This window comes from Myxocyprinus asiaticus, chromosome 28 (assembly GCF_019703515.2).
Source record: "Myxocyprinus asiaticus isolate MX2 ecotype Aquarium Trade chromosome 28, UBuf_Myxa_2, whole genome shotgun sequence".
NCBI classification, from domain to species: Eukaryota; Metazoa; Chordata; class Actinopteri; order Cypriniformes; family Catostomidae; genus Myxocyprinus; species Myxocyprinus asiaticus.
Genome location: NC_059371.1, coordinates 36,542,981 through 36,562,970, shown reverse-complemented (window position 1 = coordinate 36,562,970; position 19,990 = coordinate 36,542,981). Strand labels below are relative to the sequence as shown.

At 34.5% G+C, this 19,990-nt stretch overlaps 1 protein-coding gene across 9 annotated transcripts in view; it reads left to right on the top strand.

The window, feature by feature from the left end:
- Nucleotides 1–19,990, top strand: part of LOC127418760 (ralBP1-associated Eps domain-containing protein 2-like) — a 63,798-nt gene that overhangs the window by 36,274 nt on the left and 7,534 nt on the right. For 4 of the 9 annotated variants that reach the window (XR_007893542.1, XM_051659554.1, XM_051659553.1 and 1 more), the window contains 8 exons: nucleotides 2,698–2,754; nucleotides 2,987–3,074; nucleotides 3,376–3,447; nucleotides 9,912–9,960; nucleotides 10,337–10,473; nucleotides 13,411–13,472; nucleotides 13,590–13,670; nucleotides 18,772–18,852. Coding sequence is in view for 8 of the 9 variants with exons in the window: in XM_051659554.1 (XP_051515514.1) it covers nucleotides 2,698–2,754; nucleotides 2,987–3,074; nucleotides 3,376–3,447; nucleotides 9,912–9,960; nucleotides 10,337–10,473; nucleotides 13,411–13,472; nucleotides 13,590–13,670; nucleotides 18,772–18,852 (627 nt within the window). In the remaining variant the exon portion in view is untranslated. The remainder of the gene's footprint in view (nucleotides 1–2,697; nucleotides 2,755–2,986; nucleotides 3,075–3,375; nucleotides 3,448–9,911; nucleotides 9,961–10,336; nucleotides 10,474–13,410; nucleotides 13,473–13,589; nucleotides 13,671–18,771; nucleotides 18,853–19,990) is intronic. The other 5 variants (XM_051659555.1, XM_051659549.1, XM_051659551.1 and 2 more) reach the window with 4 other exon arrangements.

The window sequence follows — 19,990 nt, the reverse complement described above, 5'->3', positions numbered from 1 at the left end:
AAACACAGTTGAAAGCTATTTGGTTCATTGAATGAAGCTTAACATTGTCTTTGTGTTTGTTTTTGAGTTGCCACAGTATGCAATAGACTGGCATGTCTTAAGGTCAATATTAGGTCAAAAATAGACAGAAAGAGATGTGGAAGGCCAGATGTACAACTAAACAAGGAGATAAGTACATCAGAGTCTCTAGTTTGAGAAATAGACGCCTCACATGTCCTCAGCTGACAGCTTCATTGAATTCTACCCGCTCAACACCAGTTTCATGTACAACAGTAAAGAGAAGACTCAGGGGTGCAGGTCTTATGGGAAGAATTGCAAAGAAAAAGACACTTTTGAAACAGAAAAACAAAAAGAAAAGGTTAGAGTGGGCAAAGAAACACAGACATTGGACAACAGATAATTGGAAAAGAGTGTTATGGATCTTAACCCCATTGAGCTTTTGTGGGATCAGCTAGACTGTAAGGTGCGTGAGAAGTGCCCGACAAGACAGCCACATCTATGGCAAGTGCTACAGGAAGCGTGGGGTGAAATGTCACCTGAGTATCTGGACAAACTGACAGCTAGAATAACAAGGATCTGCAAAGCTGTCATTGCTGCACGTGGAGGATTTTTTGATGAGAACTCTTTGAACTAGTTTAAGAAGTTCTGAACATTTTTTTTCAAATTGTAATAGTAATTTTTCACGTTATTAATGTCCTGACTATACATTGTGATCAGTTGAATGCCACTTGAATAAAAGTACCAATTTCTTTCCATAAGAGCAAAATCTGTACATTATTCCAAACTTTTGGCCGCCAGTGTGTCTATATATCACACAATTTAATGTCATGTATTGTAAATGGCATGTATATAAAATTGCTAAAAATAGTTAATTTAATTAACTATCATGCAGCATAATATTTTAACACTGCATTTTATAATAACATTTAAAATAGTTAATTTTAAATTAGACTTTGTTGCATGACGGTCTGTTATTATAGGAATACATTAGCATGTTACATCAAAACGAACTGTGATTGGTCATTTACATGTGTCAGCTACTTCACAGATGATTCTTGACACTGTCACAAAACTAATCTGCCAAATGGGTACATTTATCAGCCGATGCGATAATTAAAAAATGCCAAATATCTGCCAATTTATTGGCCTCTGCGATATATTTGTCGACCCCTAATTTGAACATGTATTATTTATCTTTGTAATGTGGCATTAACCAACATTAATAAATGCTGTTTAAAATATTGCCCATTGTTAGTTCATGATAACAATCCATTCACTAATGTTAAAGGAATAGTTAACCCAGAAATTAAAATTATCTTATCATTTACTCACCCTCATGCCATCCCAGATATGTATGACTTTCTTTCATCTGCTGAACACAATAAAGATTTTTAGAAGAATATTTCAGCTCTGTAGGTTCACACAATGCAAGTGAATGGGTGGCACCATTCTGAAGCTCCAAAATCCACATAAGGGCAACATAAAAGTACTGCAGACGACTCCAGTGGTTAAATCCATGTCTTCTGAAGTGATATGATAGGTGTAGATGAGAAACAGATCAATATTAAGTCATTTTTTTTACTATAAATTCTCCTCCCTGCTCAGTCAGTCTCCACTTCACTTTCCAATTCTTCTACTTCTGTTTTTGGTGATTCACAGTCTTAATGCATATCGCCCCCTACTGGGCAGAGAGGATAATTTGTAATAAAAATGACTTAAATATTGATCTGTTTCTCACCCACACTTATTATATCGTGTCTGAACACATGGAAGCTTCAACATTTTGGCACCCATTCACTTCCATTGTGAGGACCTACAGAGCTAAAATATTCTTTCAAAAATCTTAATTTGTGTTCTGCAGAAGAAAAGTGGTACACATCTGGGATGCCAGGAGAGTGAGTAAATCATGAGAGAATTGTAATATTTGGATGAACTATCCCTTTAACAAAAATAATCTTATTGTAAAGTGTTGCCACTTAAACATAAGCTGGGTTTCCATCCACATATATCTATGCAAATTTTTGAATATTGCATAAAAAATGCTGGATGGAAACACCAAGATGCGAATAAACTCTCCAAAATGCACATAAAACACTCATATGCTTACTTGAGGTGGATACATTTTTTATTCTATATAAAAAGACATGTTCATAAACTGCGATAGTGAATATATTCCTATAGAATTTATACATTTCCATTTTGCACCATTTTTCCCAGAAGTGACCATTTTGTTTTCTTAAACACATGGGATGGAAACGCTGCTTTATTCACAAAATGTTTTTGCGATATTCTGATTTTGCTCATAAATTAAGTGTGTAAATTCACAACCAAATGACATCAAAGTAAATTGAGTAATCATAAATAAATGTACAAAAAAAAAAACAAAAAAAAAATATTTAAAGTTTTATTAATTAAATTTTGTTAAAACACTATACAATTCTATTTTGTATATATTTATATTTTTTTACCAACTTTAAATGAAACGTTTTTAAAAGTATGTGTCAAGCAGTTTTAGCTGAAAAATTGCACAAAATGAGGAACTTCAACACAATAAATTGTCCAGTTTTTACAAATTCACTTCTCGCTCATTAAAATGAATATGTGGTATAACGCAATCCCAGGATGTGTGAAAGAGGTTTCTCATCTCGGTTAAGACCAACAAGTTTGAACCGAACTGTAAATGTGCTCATTTTGCAGGTGACTCAACCGCTGATTGTCTTTGATGACAATATGACGCCTAAAGCCAGTCAACTGGTAAGCAAACCTTCATTTAACATTCATGCCAAGATCACAATGTTCTTTCTGCCTTCTGGATGCTTTCTTTGTTTTTCTTTGGGCTTGTGTCTTTGACTGAAGACAGAGGGTGCTAATGAGTTTGAAATGAGATCTCCGTAATCCACAGATCCAACCAGTACAAGTTAGTAAGTCTCAACCTGTGCAGTTATTGCAGACTAAACATGAACATGCTTTTCATTTTCCCAAACAGGAAATGAGTTCTGTTGACCTTCAGATGACCCCTTTACCAGGTGTGTCCACTTCTAAACATGACACGAGAGAAGAGAGTGGGAATTCGGGTAATAAATTTAGAGTCAGATGTCAGTGAGCGCTATAAACAGGATTTAAGGAATAGAAATATGCAACGTGATGTTTCATAAAGTGGCAAGAAGTATTTAAAAATGTATGAATATCACTGAATTAGATAACAGAATATCAAGTAGCATTTATTTGAGAAAGAAATCGCACAAGCACACTTTTAAAGCAAATATTGATAGCAGTGGTTTGAGAAGTAACATCTCTTATGAACTCTACATATTGATATTCTTATTTCAACTGTCTTTTTTGGCTATTCTTCATGTACTTCTTGTGCTGTGTCAGCAGAATTCAGTCCAAAGAGACATCCAGATCCTCAAGAGAAGCCAATACAGCAATTCAGCACTTTAAAACCAGGTGACGCATTGAACTACAGTACACACCCCTGACCTCTACTGATTCAAGCAAAGCCGCTAATTTACCAGTACTTTCAAGGCTGTGTAGTTTTAAAGGAACAGTTCACCCAGAAATGAAAATTATGTCATCATTTACTGATTCCAAACCTGTTTGATGAGGGAAGAGAGCAGGAATTTAAGTAGTACATTTAGATAAATAAATAAATGTTATTACATAAAAAAAAAAAAAAATTTTTATTTTTTTATTTGGGTAATAAATCTTCTGTGGAACACAAAAGGAGATGTTCTAGCTGCTCGTTTACATACAGTCAAAGTGGATAAGGACAGACTTAAGCTGTCGAGCTCCAAAAATGACAAAAAAGTACCAATAAAATACCATAACAGTAGTCTTTATGACTTGTGTTCTATATTCCAAGTCATCTGAAGTCATACGATAGCTTTGTGTGAGGAACAGACCGAAAATGTAATTAATTTGCAGTACCGCAACTGAAATTTGTTGTCGCATGTAGATTTGATGTCAATATGATTTTATGTCAATAACGGCTTACATTTTGATCTGTTCCTCACATAAAGCTATCGAACGGCTTCAGAAAACTCTGAATACAGTGCACAAGCACTTTTATGGTCCTTTTATGGTGCTTTTTTTGGGTCATTTTTAGAACTTGACAGCCCGAGTCTCCTTTTACTCTAATTGAATGCAAAGCGGACAGCAGGAACATTCTGCTAAACATCTGCTTCTATGTTCCACGGAAGATAGAAAGTCATACTGTTTGAAACACTACTGTTTGACAGAATTTTCATTTTGGGGTGAACTACTCCTTTAAGGGTGCAGTTAAAAAAGGGTAAATATGACCTTTTTACCTTTAACATTCTCTGTAGAATAGGGTTGGGAACCGAGAACCTGTTCTTAATCAGAAACAGCGTGGAGTCCTGTTCCCGAACGAATGACTCTTATGAGCCAGTTCTTTTGAACCTACACCGCAAAACATACAGCGCTATCTCCAGAACAAATGACTCTTATTAACCAGTTCTTTTGAATGTACAGAGCAAAACATGTAGCCTGATTCCCAAACGGATGAGTCTTATGAGCCAGTTCTTTTGAATCTACACCGCAAAACATACAACGCTATCTCCAGAACAAATTACTCTTATTAGCAGGTTCTTTTGAATCTACAGAGCAAAACATGTAGCCTGATTCCCAAACGAATGACTCTTATGAGCCAGTTCTTTTGAATCTACGGCATGAAACATGCAGCGTAACCAGTGTCGCCCAAATCGTGAAAGAATGACTCTTATGAGCAAGTTCTTTTGAATCTACTGCATGAAACATGCAGCAAAACCAGTGTAGCTTAATTCCTGAATGAGTGACTCTTATGAGCTGGTTCTTTTTAACCCACAGCGAAACATCTGACGTGACCAGTGTGTAGCCCAATTCCCAAACGAATGATTCTTATGAGTCAGTTCTTTTGAATCTACACTGCAAAACATAGGACACTATCTCCCAAACAAATGACTCTTATGAGCCAGTTCTTTTGAATCTACAACGTGAAACATACAGCCTTATCAGGGTAATCTGATTCCCGAACAAATGGCTCTATAAAAAGATTCTTTTGAATCTACAGCACAAAACATACAGTATGGTGCAATCAGTGTAGTCTGGTTCACAAATGGCTCTATGAGTTGGTTCTTTTGAATCGACAGTGCAGTGCAACCAGTGAAGTCCGTTTCTTGAACGAATGACTCTTATGAGTCAGTTCTTTTGATTCTACAGCTTGAAACATACAGCGCAACTAGTGCAGTGAGATTCCTGAACGAATTATTTTAACGAGTTGGTTCTTTTGAATCTACACCACAAAACACCACAACAAAAACACAGTGCTACCTCCCGAACAAATGACTCATATCAGCCTGTTCTTTTTAGTGAATCATTACATCATGTCCAACTTGAAATGAACCAAGAACTGGTAATGTGTTACGAGCACTTAAGGCTCGTCGAGACTTAAATCAAAGAACCGCCTGTTGATATGACACTGTGTAGTTAAAGATAGCCTACACATTGGCTTTTGACATGACTTTTTGTAATTAATGGTATTTTCTAAAAATGAATGAATAAAATGCATGGCATAAAGAAACTGTCTAATGTCTCATCTGGAACATGATCTTCTCTGCAAACCTGGACATGTTGTTATCAGATTGGACCAAATGTAGATATTTAGAGAGCGTAACATAACCAACAAGGCCTGTTTGTTATTTTCTCTTCTGATGGGTGTGATATGTTATGGAATATAACCCCTCAGCGCCTCTGGGTGTGGACACAAAGCCAGTTATATCCACACCGCTGACCTTTTGTTCTAATATTTCATACAGTCCAAGTTCTGATCCAATAACAGCTCATATTTATTGAAGTGCCCAAATCCCTGGACGTTCACAAATAATCCAGCTTTCTCCTACTTTATTACTTCAGTTTTAATGCAATGTAGACATGCTCTCTGCTTCCAAGGTGGATCTTATGAAATGATTTTTCACCCAGAGTTTGCAGAACCGAGAATCAAATTTGATATGACTCCGGTGCCTGATCGGATAGGTCAGGGGCTGTCAGCATAGTCTGCGACCAATTTTTTAGGTTCCAAAATTCTCCACACCCCACCCATGTAACAGAACTAAAACTATACACTTTAGGATATCACATTTATTATGTTTTTTAAAAAGTTGTGTTGTTGCGTTAAGAAAAGCAGAATTTTTAAAGGGTTTTAAAAAAAAGTCAAAGTCAAAATGTATATCTCTGATTTAATTACCCTCTCTAAAATCTTTCCATCAATTTGAGTTTTCCAACACACCTACTTTCTCAAACTCCTCCTAGACCATTTTTCCGATTCGCAAAATGTTGCATGTATCATCCAGAGGCACTCTTGACAAAGGTTACTGAAAGAATTCTGATCTGTCATATTCATTCAGAACAAATAGTTTGATGAGTGAATTTGGGCCACGCCCCAAAAATCTTCTAAACGATTTGACCAATCAAACTTATTTGTGCAAATCGGACCAACGGTCTAGGAGGAGTTTAAAAAACTATATTTTGTGGAAAAATGGTGGACGGAAATGAAATCAGAAGTGTGCATTTTCGCTAATCCTTGTAAGCCTGTAAACACCGTACCTACAGAGTAACTAGAGTACTAGAGCAATTTTGGCCATGTGCTCCACTTTTCCGAACAGCTTAGGCCCTGATAATTGCCCTGTAGCACCTCATACTGTAATAACTGCACATAATGTAATAAATATTACATTGTTAATGTAATAAAATGTTCATATTGTAATCGTTTTCTCAAACCGTAATAAAATCTTGAGCTCATAATGTAATAACAGTTTTTACATTATGAGAAATTTATTACATTATGAACTCACCAAAAACATTTAAATTAAAATGTAATAATTGCATCATATTGATATAATTTTCAAACAAAACAATAGTATCCTTTTTAAGGCATAAAAACATTGGTATTCCAGTAACCAAATGTACAGTACATTTACTAAATCTAGTCTTAAACTACCCATGAAATGTACCAGATTTAAATATTGCATGCATTTTATTATTATTATTATTACTACTACTACTGTACATTACTTCTAATATATATCCATAAGCCAAAGACACTTGTAGTCTTCAGTTAAAAGAGGATATTAAATGCTTTTCAATTTGACAATGAAAAGGTATACATAAATGACAAATAGTGTGCGATAACAACACTGTGTACAAAATAAAGCCTACGTTGTAAAAAAAAATAACCCACAGTATATACAGTATGTGTGTGCATATATATAATTTTGGTCAGCCGGCCACTCCTGGGAAGGTTCACCACTGTTCCATGTTTTCACCATTTGTGGATAATGGCTCTCACTGTGGTTCTCTGGAGTCCCAAAGCTTTAGAAAAGGCTTTATAATCTTTTCCAGAGTGATAGATCTCAATTATTTTCTTTCTCATTTGTTCCTGAATTTCTTTGGATCTCGGCATGATGTCTAGCTTTTGAAGATCTTTTGGTCTACTTCACTTTGTCAGGCAGGTCCTATTTAAGTGATTTCTTGATTGAGAACAGGTGTGGCAGTAATCAGGCCTGGGTGTGGCTAGAGAAATTGAACTCAGGTGTGATAAACCACAGTTAAGTTATGTTTTAACAGGTGGGGCAAACACTTTTTCACACAGGGCCATGTAGGTTTGGATTTTGTTTTCCCTTAATAATAACAACCCTCATTTAAAAACTGCATTTTGTGTTTACTTGTGTTATCTTTGACTAATATTTAAACTTGTTTGATGATCTGAAACATTTAAGTGTGACAAACATGCAAAAAAATAAGAAATCAGGAAGGGGGCAAACACTTTTTCACACCACTGTATATATAAATATTAGATTTCAGTACAAATTTCCAAGAGTTGTTAGTGAGTAGCACAACTTCTTATTGCATGAGAAAAAAAAAATCCCTTTTTAAAACCAGTAACTTTAAAAAATGATATAATAAATAAATAAATAACACTGGGACAGTTCAACCAACCACCAGTCAAACACAAATAAATCCACAAATTTAGGATGCAACAGGCTACAACATTTCTGGGAATGCTCATGAAAAACAAGAAATATACTGTGAAAAACTTTTGTACAGAATAATCACCTTCTTTACATCTTCAAACACTATAACAGTCCAACCTTATATTCAAAGAAAAAGAATATTGTATGTTGAAATGCAACTCAGGTAAATAAATGTTAGTATGTTATTAAGTACTGCAATCATCCATCGAATATGCTGGCCAAAAAGCTCGAGTTTGTGATTGATGATCTCTATAAATTATTTCATGTATGTTTGAATAAATCTCATAATTCTGTCAAATGTCTAAAAATTGTTTGTAATTTAGAGTCCTTTTTTTCAAAAACAAATATTTATGACAGACATCTTTTAAATGATTATATTTCGACAATGGCTTGGAGTGGAAAAAGTTTAGAATTAAAAAGCTGAGACTTTTAAATTTGGACTGTTTTATGTTTTTTACGTTTTCTTTTTTTTTTTTTTTTTTTTTTATAAAAACAAGTCTCAGCTTTCAAACTATGTAAATCTGATCATGAAATCAAAAGAAGTAATGTTCTTTTGCGGTGTGTAACATAAACATACTGGAAAAATGTTTATGACTTGATTGTATTACCGTTTTAACAACGTATGAAGACGATCCAGTCTACAGTTCTCGCGTCAACAGTACACTGATCCGGGGACCGAAGCTCTCACGCCAACAGTACACTGATCGGGACATCCCTAGTTAGCAGCAAATCTATGAGCCCGTTCTTTTTAGTGAATCAAAGAGACTTATGAATAAGTTGGAGCTGACTGAATTAATTGACTCACTCCAAATAAACCAAGAACTGTTATTTCTGCTTACGGCTCATGAGACTCATGAGCGTTACTTACTGATCGTTCATATGACCACATGTAGTTTAAAATACAAATTTAGTTTTGTTGTAATAAGTGAATAATCGTAAAAAAAAAAAATTTATACAACAACCTTTTACGTTATGCGAAAAAAAATTATTACATTATGAGCTCAAGATTTTATTACGTTTTGAGATAATTATTACATTAGGAACATTTTAATACATCAGTAATGTAATACTTTTTACATTATGTGCAGTTATTACATTATGAGTTGCTACATGCCCCTTGCGGCTATATTACTCAACTTGGATCGGTATTTGGTCTTAACGCAAACAAGAGCACCGAATCTGCCCACAAATATGTGCTAGTAAACGGTACCAGCAGTTTTAGAGAGTTCAGTCAGTGACTCTTCAGTGTATTCACCTTTTACAGCAGCTAGCTCATTACAGTTAGCTCATCTTTGTGTCTTGTCACGTTTTTCCCTACATTTGACATAATATTTTATGCGCAAGAGACAAGTATATATTTTATATATAAATCTAACTTACGGCTATAAAGAATTATGCTCAAAAGTAACTTTTTAAACAGATACAGCTGATAGGAATTGGAATATGTTCTCAGCCGCAGCTGTAGGTGTTTAAGTCTCGTTTCGAATGTTATTGTTGGGATAGTATTGATGTTATGCCGAGCTTTTGATGTTTTAGTCTTACGATGCAGTGTTTCTCTTGAGAGGTAAAGTCTTTTTTCTGGCAAGAGAACACAGTCCAATTCAGGATGTTCTTACAACTTCATAATCTTTCTCAAGCTGCCTGTGGCTTTGTGCTCTTGTAGACGACAGGTAAATAAATGAAGAATAGTTGTTTAATTTTCTGGTGTTACTGTCATATGAAGACTTCTTGCATGCAGTCTGACGGCTTTGTCTGCTGTTGTTTGGTTTTAGACAAAAATAACCTGGATTTTATATACAGTCTTAATGTTTTATTGCAGCAGTACACTACTTTTACTGTGGTCACTGTGCTCAACATTACGTACAAATGAATGTTGTGTTTCAGATTCTCCACAAGAGCTTGATGCAAATATGAAGTCAAGAACACGGCCCAGGTAAAACTCTCCCTTACAGCTCCCTTTGGGTACATTTGACTGTATATGAACACATACAGTATATTATCTACTTGCATAACTTCACTTGCAAAAAAGTACCATTGTATATTAACTTGGATTTTAGGACAGCTGCATGACGCCCCTGATGGTACTGCCATTGCTTATTGATTTAACGGTAGTACCATAGTTTCTTTAGTCATGTATTATGGGATACCAATATATGGTTTGAAATACTTTAAAGCAAAATGTAAATTTCATTGTACTTGAATATAATAACCATTTAATTCCATGGTAGGCTATATATCAAAGAACCATGGTGTTACTGTTTCTTTGATACTGTAAACTGGTACCACAGCAGTGTGTTTGTGACCCACAGGTCGTATTCCAGCACCTCTATAGATGATGCCATGAAAAAGGTGGAGGAACCGCCCACCCCTCCTCCCCGACCCCAGAAAACTCACTCCCGAGCCTCCTCGCTTGACCTCAACAAACTCCTCCAACAGAGCGGACAAGGTTCACACCCATCCCAACATTATTTGAGCTTAAAACTCTATACACTTTCAAAATTACATATATTAACAATATAAAGTAATGCTGACATGAAATAAATATTTGACTTGTGTGTGTAGCGACAGGATTGGAATGTTCAAGGGTTGTATTGGCACATATGAAGTTGGTGGACCATTAGCTCGAAAGATACTTTCACTGTAGAATTTGTAAATGTAGTAACTAAATTCTCTGAGAAAATATTTAAAAGTTTATTGCAATGTACAAAGCCGCAAGCCAACGCCAACATGTCTTAAGTTCACATAATGTGAATGAAAAGCTACCACACCAGCCTTTGAAAATAACTTTTTAACATTGAAAGAAGAGTATTTTGGTGGTACACAAGTTGGTTTTGTGGTACTGGATGTTTTGTGTCAGCTGTCTAACACAGCTTTGCTCTTTAAGTGCCCTTAATGACTCAAATCTGGGGTTCATGTGTGAAGATTTCAAACACAATATAATATATTAACATATTATATAATAATATTTGAATTACTGTGCAATTAAAGGCCTGAATCTGATATGATCTGAAATGATCCAAAAGTCTACAATTGTCATAATTTATGAAAAGTATGAAAAGTCCAGTGGAGACATCCGGAAAATTAATATTGACGTGACACATGAGAATTTGAAACGCAAGACATGTCCTGATTCCTGTGCCGTTAAAGACCAGTCTGAAGCAACCAAACGACACAAAGTATTTTTTAATTGAATTAATTACATGATATTTCGATTAAATAAAAATAATCACAATTAATCCCATATTAATGTTTTCTGATAAAGGTCTCCAAATAAAGATAATTAAAAAATATTATAGCTATATTATGTATGTATATTATATATTATCTATATACACTGGCAGCCAAAAGTTTGGAATAATGTACAGATTTTGCTGTTTTGGGAGGAAATTGGTACTTTAATTCACCAAAGTGGCATTCTATTGATCACAAAGGATAGTCAGGACATTACTGATGTAAAAATGTCCAGCAGCCATCACTCCAACACCTTATCCTTGAGTAATCATACTAAATTGCTAATTTGGTACTAGAAAATCACTTGCCATTATATCAAACACAGTTGAAAGCTATTTGGTTCGTTAAATGAAGCTTAACATTGTTTTTGTGTTTGTTTTTGAGTTGCCACATTATGCAATAGACTGGCATGTCTTAAGGTCAATATTAGGTCAAAAATAGACAGAAAGAGATGTGGAAGGCCAAATGTACAACTAAACAAGAGGATAAGTACATCAGAGTCTCTAGTTTGAGAAATAGACGCCTCACATGTCCTCAGCTGACAGCTTCATTGAATTCTACCCGCTCAACACCAGTTTCATGTACAACAGTAAAGAGAAGACTCAGGGGTGCAGGCCTTATGAGAAGAATTGCAAAGAAAAAGCCACTTTTGAAACAGAAAAACACAAAGAAAAGGTTAGAGTGGGCAAAGAAACACAGACATTGGACAACAGATAACTGGAAAAGAGTGTTATGGATCTTAACCCCATTGAGCTTTTGTGGGATCAGCTAGACTGTAAGGTGCGTGAGAAGTGCCCGACAAGACAGCCACATCTATGGCAAGTGCTACAGGAAGTGTGGGGTGAAATGTCTCCTGAGTATCTGGACAAACTGACAGCTAGAATGTCAAGGATCTGCAAAGCTGTCATTGCTGCACGTTTTTTGATGAGAACTCTTTGAAGTAGTTTAAGAAGTTCTGAACATTTTTTGGTTATTAATTTCAGGAATTTGTTATTTTAATTTTGTTATTTTCACATTATTAATGTCCTGACTATACATTGTGATCAGTTGAATGCCACTTTTGTGAATAAAAGTACCAGTTTCTTTCCATAAGAGCAAAATCTGTACATTATTCCAAATATATGGTATATATACTGGCCACCAGTATGTGTGTGTATATATATATATATATATAATTCTGATAATTCAAAGACATTACAGTATTATGGCAGATAAGTAAAGATTTGATTAGACAATACAAAAGGTGGCTTCAGTATACACTGTAGTTAGAAGTCAGTATACTGTAGGCCTTACTGTTTATTTCGTTATCAATGAACATCACACTGAATTAACATTTTAAATCGACAGCCTTACATAAAATGTGTAAAAAAAAAAAAAACTTTCACATCAAGTCTAATGCTGTTTTTTTTCATTGACTAAAATTCAAACTCAAAATAAATTTTTGCTTTGAATTTTTATTTTTTAATTGTATTTATTAATTTATTTTTTTATAATTATATATATATATGTGTAAGTATGTATGTATGTATATATATATATATATATATATATATATATATATATATATATGTATGTATGTGTGTGTGTATATATATATATATATATATATATGTATATACATATATATGTGTATGTATGTGTGTACGTGCATACGTACTTGTATGCATGTATATATATGTATATATACACATACATACACATATACATACATATATATAATGTATGTATGTGTATATATATATATATATATATATATATATATATATATATATATATGTATATGTATATACATATATATATGTATGTATGTATGTGTGTGTGTGTATGTATGTGTATATATATGTATATATGTAAGCATGTATGTATATATGTATGTATGTATGTATGTATGTATATATATATACACGCATACATACATATATATATATATATATATATATATATATATATATATATATATATATATATATATATATATACATACATACATACATACATATATGAAAGATACATTGCACTTTATTTTGAATGATACGACTTGGTATAAATAGGCCTTAAAACAATCCCTGTCAGTAATAGTTTTTAGAATGATCAGTAAGTTTTTCTTGTAACTTTCTGAATATCTTGAATATCTCCTGAATCTCTCTCTCAGGCTGCAAAAGTGGTTGGTTGCTGCCTCCTCCAGCTCTCCCTCCACGACCTCCAGCCACACAGGTGAACTCTCTTTATCATCTCTTTATTTGAAACCTTCACATATGTTTTTTCCCTACATACTTCTGTGGACATTTTATAAATTGTACAGGAAGTCATGTTTCTTTTTCAATGTCTCAGATCATCAACTTTCACCCTGGCTCAGACAAGAAGGCCGTGCAGCAGCCAAACTTTGCAGACTTCAGCAGGTTTAGGGAGGAGGTGAGGAGATGTTCATGACTGCTCATGACTACAAACACTATTAACACTCCACACACATAATAGTAACACACATTAATCTCAGTTATACTTGTATCTGAGGTGGAATCACTTTTAAAGACGACATGAAACGCCATTCACAATGCATTTAACGTGCGTAATGTGACATATTTCCAAGTGAGACAGAACACTCAGCTGGAAATAATAGGACGTGACATTATTTAGTAGTTGTTAAGGCACTGTATGATGTTATTGATTAATATTAAGAAGAATATGTAGAAGAAAGAGGCGAATAATGATATCACATTTTGATGAAAGTTTATGAAAATCTTTTTTTTTATTATTATTATTTTTAAGTAGACATTAACCATGCAAAATGAGAACAAATACATTTAAATAAAATTAAAAAAATAAATACATGTTTAATTAAATGTTAAAATAAATTATTATAAAAAATAAAATAAGAATAAATAAAGACACTAGGGTCAATCCATGTTAAAAGGCATGTTACAGCAAATCTCATTTGTTTTTTTTTGTTTTTTTATAAATGTGTACTGTCCAAAAATATTTTAGCAAATGGAATATAATTAACTCACAAATGCTTCAAAATATCTTTCTTTCCACCCTATGTATGGAGGACTCTTAAAGAGTGACACATAAAAATGAAATGAAAAAATACATTATCAATTTATTAATTCAAACATAAAAATGTAAATAAATAAAACACTTTTTAAATGGACAAATTAATAGACATAAAGGTTTAATTAATCTTTTAAAATGTAGTTAAATATTGTAATAAAATAATAAAATAATTTTTAATTGACAAATAAGTAGACTGTTTAAATCATGTTTTTAAATGTAGTTCAATATAACAAAATTAATAAATAATTTTTGAAGTTGGCAAATAGATAAAAAAAACAGATGGCAAATTTAATATTTGCATTTGAAAGTGATTTATTAATTTATTACTTTATTGTCATAATTAACTACATTTTAAATGTCTATTAAATTGTAAAAAAGTCTAAAAAAGTAATTTATTTATTCAAATTTTTATGTTTGAATTAATACATTGATTATTGATTACTCCATTTCATTTTTAAGTGTCACTCCTACTCCTCCACACCCATGCATGAACTCAAACGTACCTATTTAATCAAATATGTCATCATAGAAAAAAAGGCACACACTTCATCGTGCCTGTCAGTGTTTTTCTCTCGGTTATTAATTATACCTGCTATTTGAAGAATCTTAACTTCCTCTTTTTGGTTGTGAATGTGTGTGTGAGCTTGTCTGTATGCACCTCTTCACTTGTTACATGCCGTTACAGGAGGTATCCGTCCACACACACACACACACACACTCACTGCAGTAACCTGATATGTGTGTTCTCATGTTTCTATAACTGCAGGCTAGAAAGAGACAGCAGTTTCTCACAATTTAATAAGCGTATAAAACTGCAGGAGCACAGTAAAAAAAAACACAAACAATTCATCAACATTACTCAACTCACGTAGGCGGCTGCAGGGCGTACTTACCTGCTCAGCTTACATTACACACACAAACACACACTTATTTGATAGCACATGCACCTGCAAATATCTGACATTTTTGGAGCCTGTTTGTGCTCAAGCTATCTCTATGAAAGCTAATACTCATATATGATATGGAGATATAACAGTCGGCTACATATGAAGGAATTGTGGTCCGATCAAATACTCATAATCTCACCATGTCATATGGTGAGCGTTCCTTCATCTTTGACATTTTTATCACTTCATGCTTTTAACTTGCTTTTTTTGGCTTCTGTAAAGTGGTGTGAGGGAATGTGATAGCTGCATGAAATTAATTTGTAATAGTTTTGTAAGCTATGGGTTGAATTGTAAGGACCAGTTTTGCAGAGGTTTGTATTGGTGGAGAAACTCTTTTGACGTTTAAATACTTTCTTCTATCCCAGTTTAATATGCAGAGACAACAAGAAGCAAGCAAGTGGTTGAATGATTTTGCAGAGAAGTGTAAACTCTGTGACTGTTTGCCGCTTTAAAAACATTGCTCTGTTTCTTTGAGCGGCCTGACATGTCAGCTTCTGGCTCAACCAATAGAGTGAGTTTGGGACGTGAAAATTTGTTCGTCATACCAGTAGAGCATAACAGTGCCCACCCACTTCTCCAGCCACCATGGTTACGGAAGACATTTTCCCATAATTCTTTCCATAGGGATTTCATAAAATCCTTAATAAAAGAGTTCTAAGCCATGAACCAAACCAACCAGCCATGAAGTGAATCACAAAATTACAAACTTTGATTTGAACCAAAAATGTATTTTAAATCAGACAAAAAGACGAAGGTACAAGACTGTGAACTTCAGATCTTTAATGAGGGAATGAACAACAATCCCATGAAGCATTGCAAATGACAAACAAGGGAAAATATAAAACTGTGTATATCTGTTGATTATAAGTATAGAAAAGTACATTTTAAGTTTATTGCAAAATATTCATATTATATATTAATATGTACAGTAAGTAGTTTTAGAGTGTAGGGAGACTGACTCGATTGCATCATTCAAAGTGCGTCATGGGAGTGGGTGGTCCCTGCAGAGCTCTTTTGGTGCACTTTGTTGGCCGCGATTCTCTCATTGGTGTATCTTTTCTTATCAGGATCATGGGTAGTGTAGTTCTGAATTTTGTCCTTCATAGCCTTTATTAGAACAGGTGGCACTTTTGTTTATGCCAGTGACTAAAACCCTTGTGCTACTCAGCCTTCACTGACCAGTTTAGAATATGTGACCTTATCCAACCAACCAAACTACATTTTTCCCCAATTGTCCATGAGAGTTTATGCCTGATGTGTGTTTGGCTCACTTAGTTGCGTTTTGAAACGCATTTTCTGTGTTAACACCACTCCTAGACTTTGTAATGTTGTCGGAACACTTGATTTTGTTCAATACTCTTTGCCCATAATGTAGCCAGTTGTAGCTTTACAGGAAGTTATGGGCACTGTTACCTTCACACGCCTGTATTGCGATCATAATTCTTGTGCTTTGCCCTGGGAGTACGACAGACTGGGTGAAATAACTTGTTGATTGCCGCAGCAAATCAAGTAGTTTTTTATTACTTTTACAGCCTTGCTGTTTCTGCCATTACTTTTCGTTGTGCCATAAAGTACAGATTTCCTGTGCCATGTCGACCACAAGCCTAGGCAGCAGGGGCTTTTTAACTAACGTTTTGCGTTTTTACGAAGTGTTTGCATGTTTGCACAATTCTCACAATGTGCGATAGCCGAGAAATATGGGCATTCAATTCACGCATAATTACATAAACAATAGTCATATTTGTGTGAAATATAGCAGCATAAGCAAGATGTTATAAGCCAGGAAAGCTTTACAGAGGGCGTCAAGATTGACGTTATGCTCCCAGTGGTCCGTGAATTTACACGGTGCCTTTTTTTGATCCAGCATTGAGGGAGAGCTGTGTATTTCATTTTAAAGAGAGAGTGAATAATTTAATGCTGACTTCACTTATGCTATTTGACTTTTCTTTGCCCACTTCCTCTGTGAGAGAGGCTCATAAAAGTTTCAACTTTTAGACAGAGAGGTCTAAGGGAAAATGCAGACTTAAATGCGTCTAGCGGTAGCAGTTTCGGGAATCACATGAAATATTGTGTTTGTGTTTATTTGGAGTCCCACAGAAACTTTACACCTACCCTAAATCTTTAAAGGGATAGCTCACCCAAAAAAGAAAATTCTCTCATCATTTACTCACCCTCATGCCATGCCAGATGTGTATGACTTTCTTTCTTCTGCAAAACACAAACAAAGATTTTATAAGAATATTTTTGCTCTGTTGATCCTCACAATGCAAGTGAATGGTGACCAGAACTTTGAAGGTCCAAAAGGCAGTATAAAAGTAATCCATAGGACTCCAGTGGTTAAATTCATATTTTCTGAAGTGATATGATGTGGGTGAGAAACAGATCAATATTTAAGTCATTTTTTTACTGTAAATCTACACTTTCACTTTCACATTCAGCCACCTACTGGTGCTGGTCAAAGGTGGAGATTAATAGTGAAAAAGGACTTAAATATTGATCTGTTTCTGATCTACATCTATCATATTGCTTCAGGAGATATGGATTTAACCTTTGGAGTCATATGGATTACTTTTATGCCTCCTTTATGTCATTTTTGGACCTTCAAAACTCTAGTCACAATTCACTTGCATTGTAAGGACCAGCAGAGCTGAGATATTCTCCTAAAAATCTTCATTTGTGTTCTGCAGAAAAAGAAAGTCATACACACCTGGGATGGCATGAGGGTGAGTAAATGATGAGAGAATTTTCATTTTTGGGTGAACTATCCCTTTAACCCTATACTGCAAAAAATCAGAGTATTTTTTGTCTTGTTTTTTCCAGTAAAAATCTCTAAACACTCTTAAAACAAGCTAAATTTACTTGAGAAGCAACATGACATAAGATATTTTGTCTGGTTTTCAGAGAAATCGAACAAAATTTAGTAACGTTTATGCTTATAACAAGAAAAAACTATTTGCCAATGGGGTAAGAACAAAAAAACCTGATTCAAATGGAAAACAGGTTACTTATTCTTACCCCACTGGCAAATTGTTTTTTTCTTGTTTTAAGCTTAAACCCCACCAAATTTAGTCAGATTTCATATCTTATGCCATTCTGCTTCTCAAGTAATTTTATCTCTTTGTAAGGATGCTTAGATATTTTTACTGGAAAACAAGGAAAAATAAAATCAGTAAGAAAATTATGTTTTACAGTGTAACCTTAACCCAACCCTAAACCCTAACCCTAACCCTACCCTTAGTAGCAGCAAATGCAACTTGTGCGAAACCGTCCCAGATCGAGGAATACCTTCTAGACACGACCAGATAAATTTGCTTGAATCTTCTCACCCTGTTTATGTTCAGTGTTTTAATGAAGCTGTAGAACAAACAGCTGGTACCCATGCACATGTAAATAAAAATGTGCAGGGATGCATATACTGTTAAAAAAAAAAAAAAAGCAAACTCAATTGCACCTTCAAATGTAAGGAATTCTGACACTGAGAGCTTGTTTACGCATTCCGTCTTCTCTTACATCAGGAAACCAGTTCACCTCCTCAAACCATAAGACCTGGGATGAGAGGCAGTCCCAGCATTGAAGATCTAGCACCTTCTAAAATGGTAAGAGCTTACCACTTCCCGTTATACTGTTTTAGTACCCAACACCTCATCTGGGCCAGATACTCAGGCCTTGTAGGTTAGACCGAAGCTAGTTGTCACACTTTTTACTCCACTGAATATTTCTCAGTGTATGTTTATTTTTGGGAGTTTCTGCATAGCCACAAACCTTGAAGTCTTAAAAAAAGCTATTGATTATTTTCACTGTTCTTCACCAGGAAAAAAGATACAGTTCACTGAACACACATGTGACAGTGTTGCTCCAGTAGCTCCAGAACCTGCTATTAAAGCAGTGTAGGTTTCATGTGATCATTGAGGGGGACACGTCACCCCCCGATCACCACCAACAAAAAGAATCTTTAAATATACATTAATTATGCATTAAGCAGTCTATTATATGCTTTTTTACAAAATGTTAAAAAATGAAAACAATTATGAGGCACAATATGATTCTTTAAACAAAAATATAAAACATAAAAAAATATCAAAACTTATTGGCCAACAAGTATTGTAATTGTTAAATTGAATACATTTATGACATTTAAAACACGTGACGACATGCTCTGATAAAAACCTGACTTTAATGAAAAATACCTTTTGTCCTAAGAATATATTTTAACTTTTCAGTAAAAATCTGCCTTCATAAGATCCTTAGAGCCTTGCCTAAATGTATGCCAGTGTGGTTTTGATTATGTTCGCTTGCTTAACCAAGAGCTATAACAAAAATTTTATGATGGTTAAAATGTACTTTGTAGGTAGAATTCACTCAAAGGATTTTAATTCAAGTGGGTTTTGAGCAAGGTATTTGAAACCAACAGACAAACCCTCTACTAGTGAAAACACAAATTTGCACAATTAAACTTTTGACTCCAAATCTTATTGTTTCTGAGATATAGCCCTGGTGACAACTTCCCCTTGTGACAACTAGCCCCAGTCTCCCCTATGTCTTATGCTAATCAGGCTATTCCAGTATATCCTATTCCTCCAGTTGACTGACTACAGTCTGAAAATCATCTGATATATCAAGCTATGGCCTAGTGGTCAACACATGTCATGGTGCTCGAGTGGGCGCTCGTGGTCTTTATATCATGACATCAACTACGTTTCCATCCAAGGATGTTTTGCGAAAAACGTTTTAGCG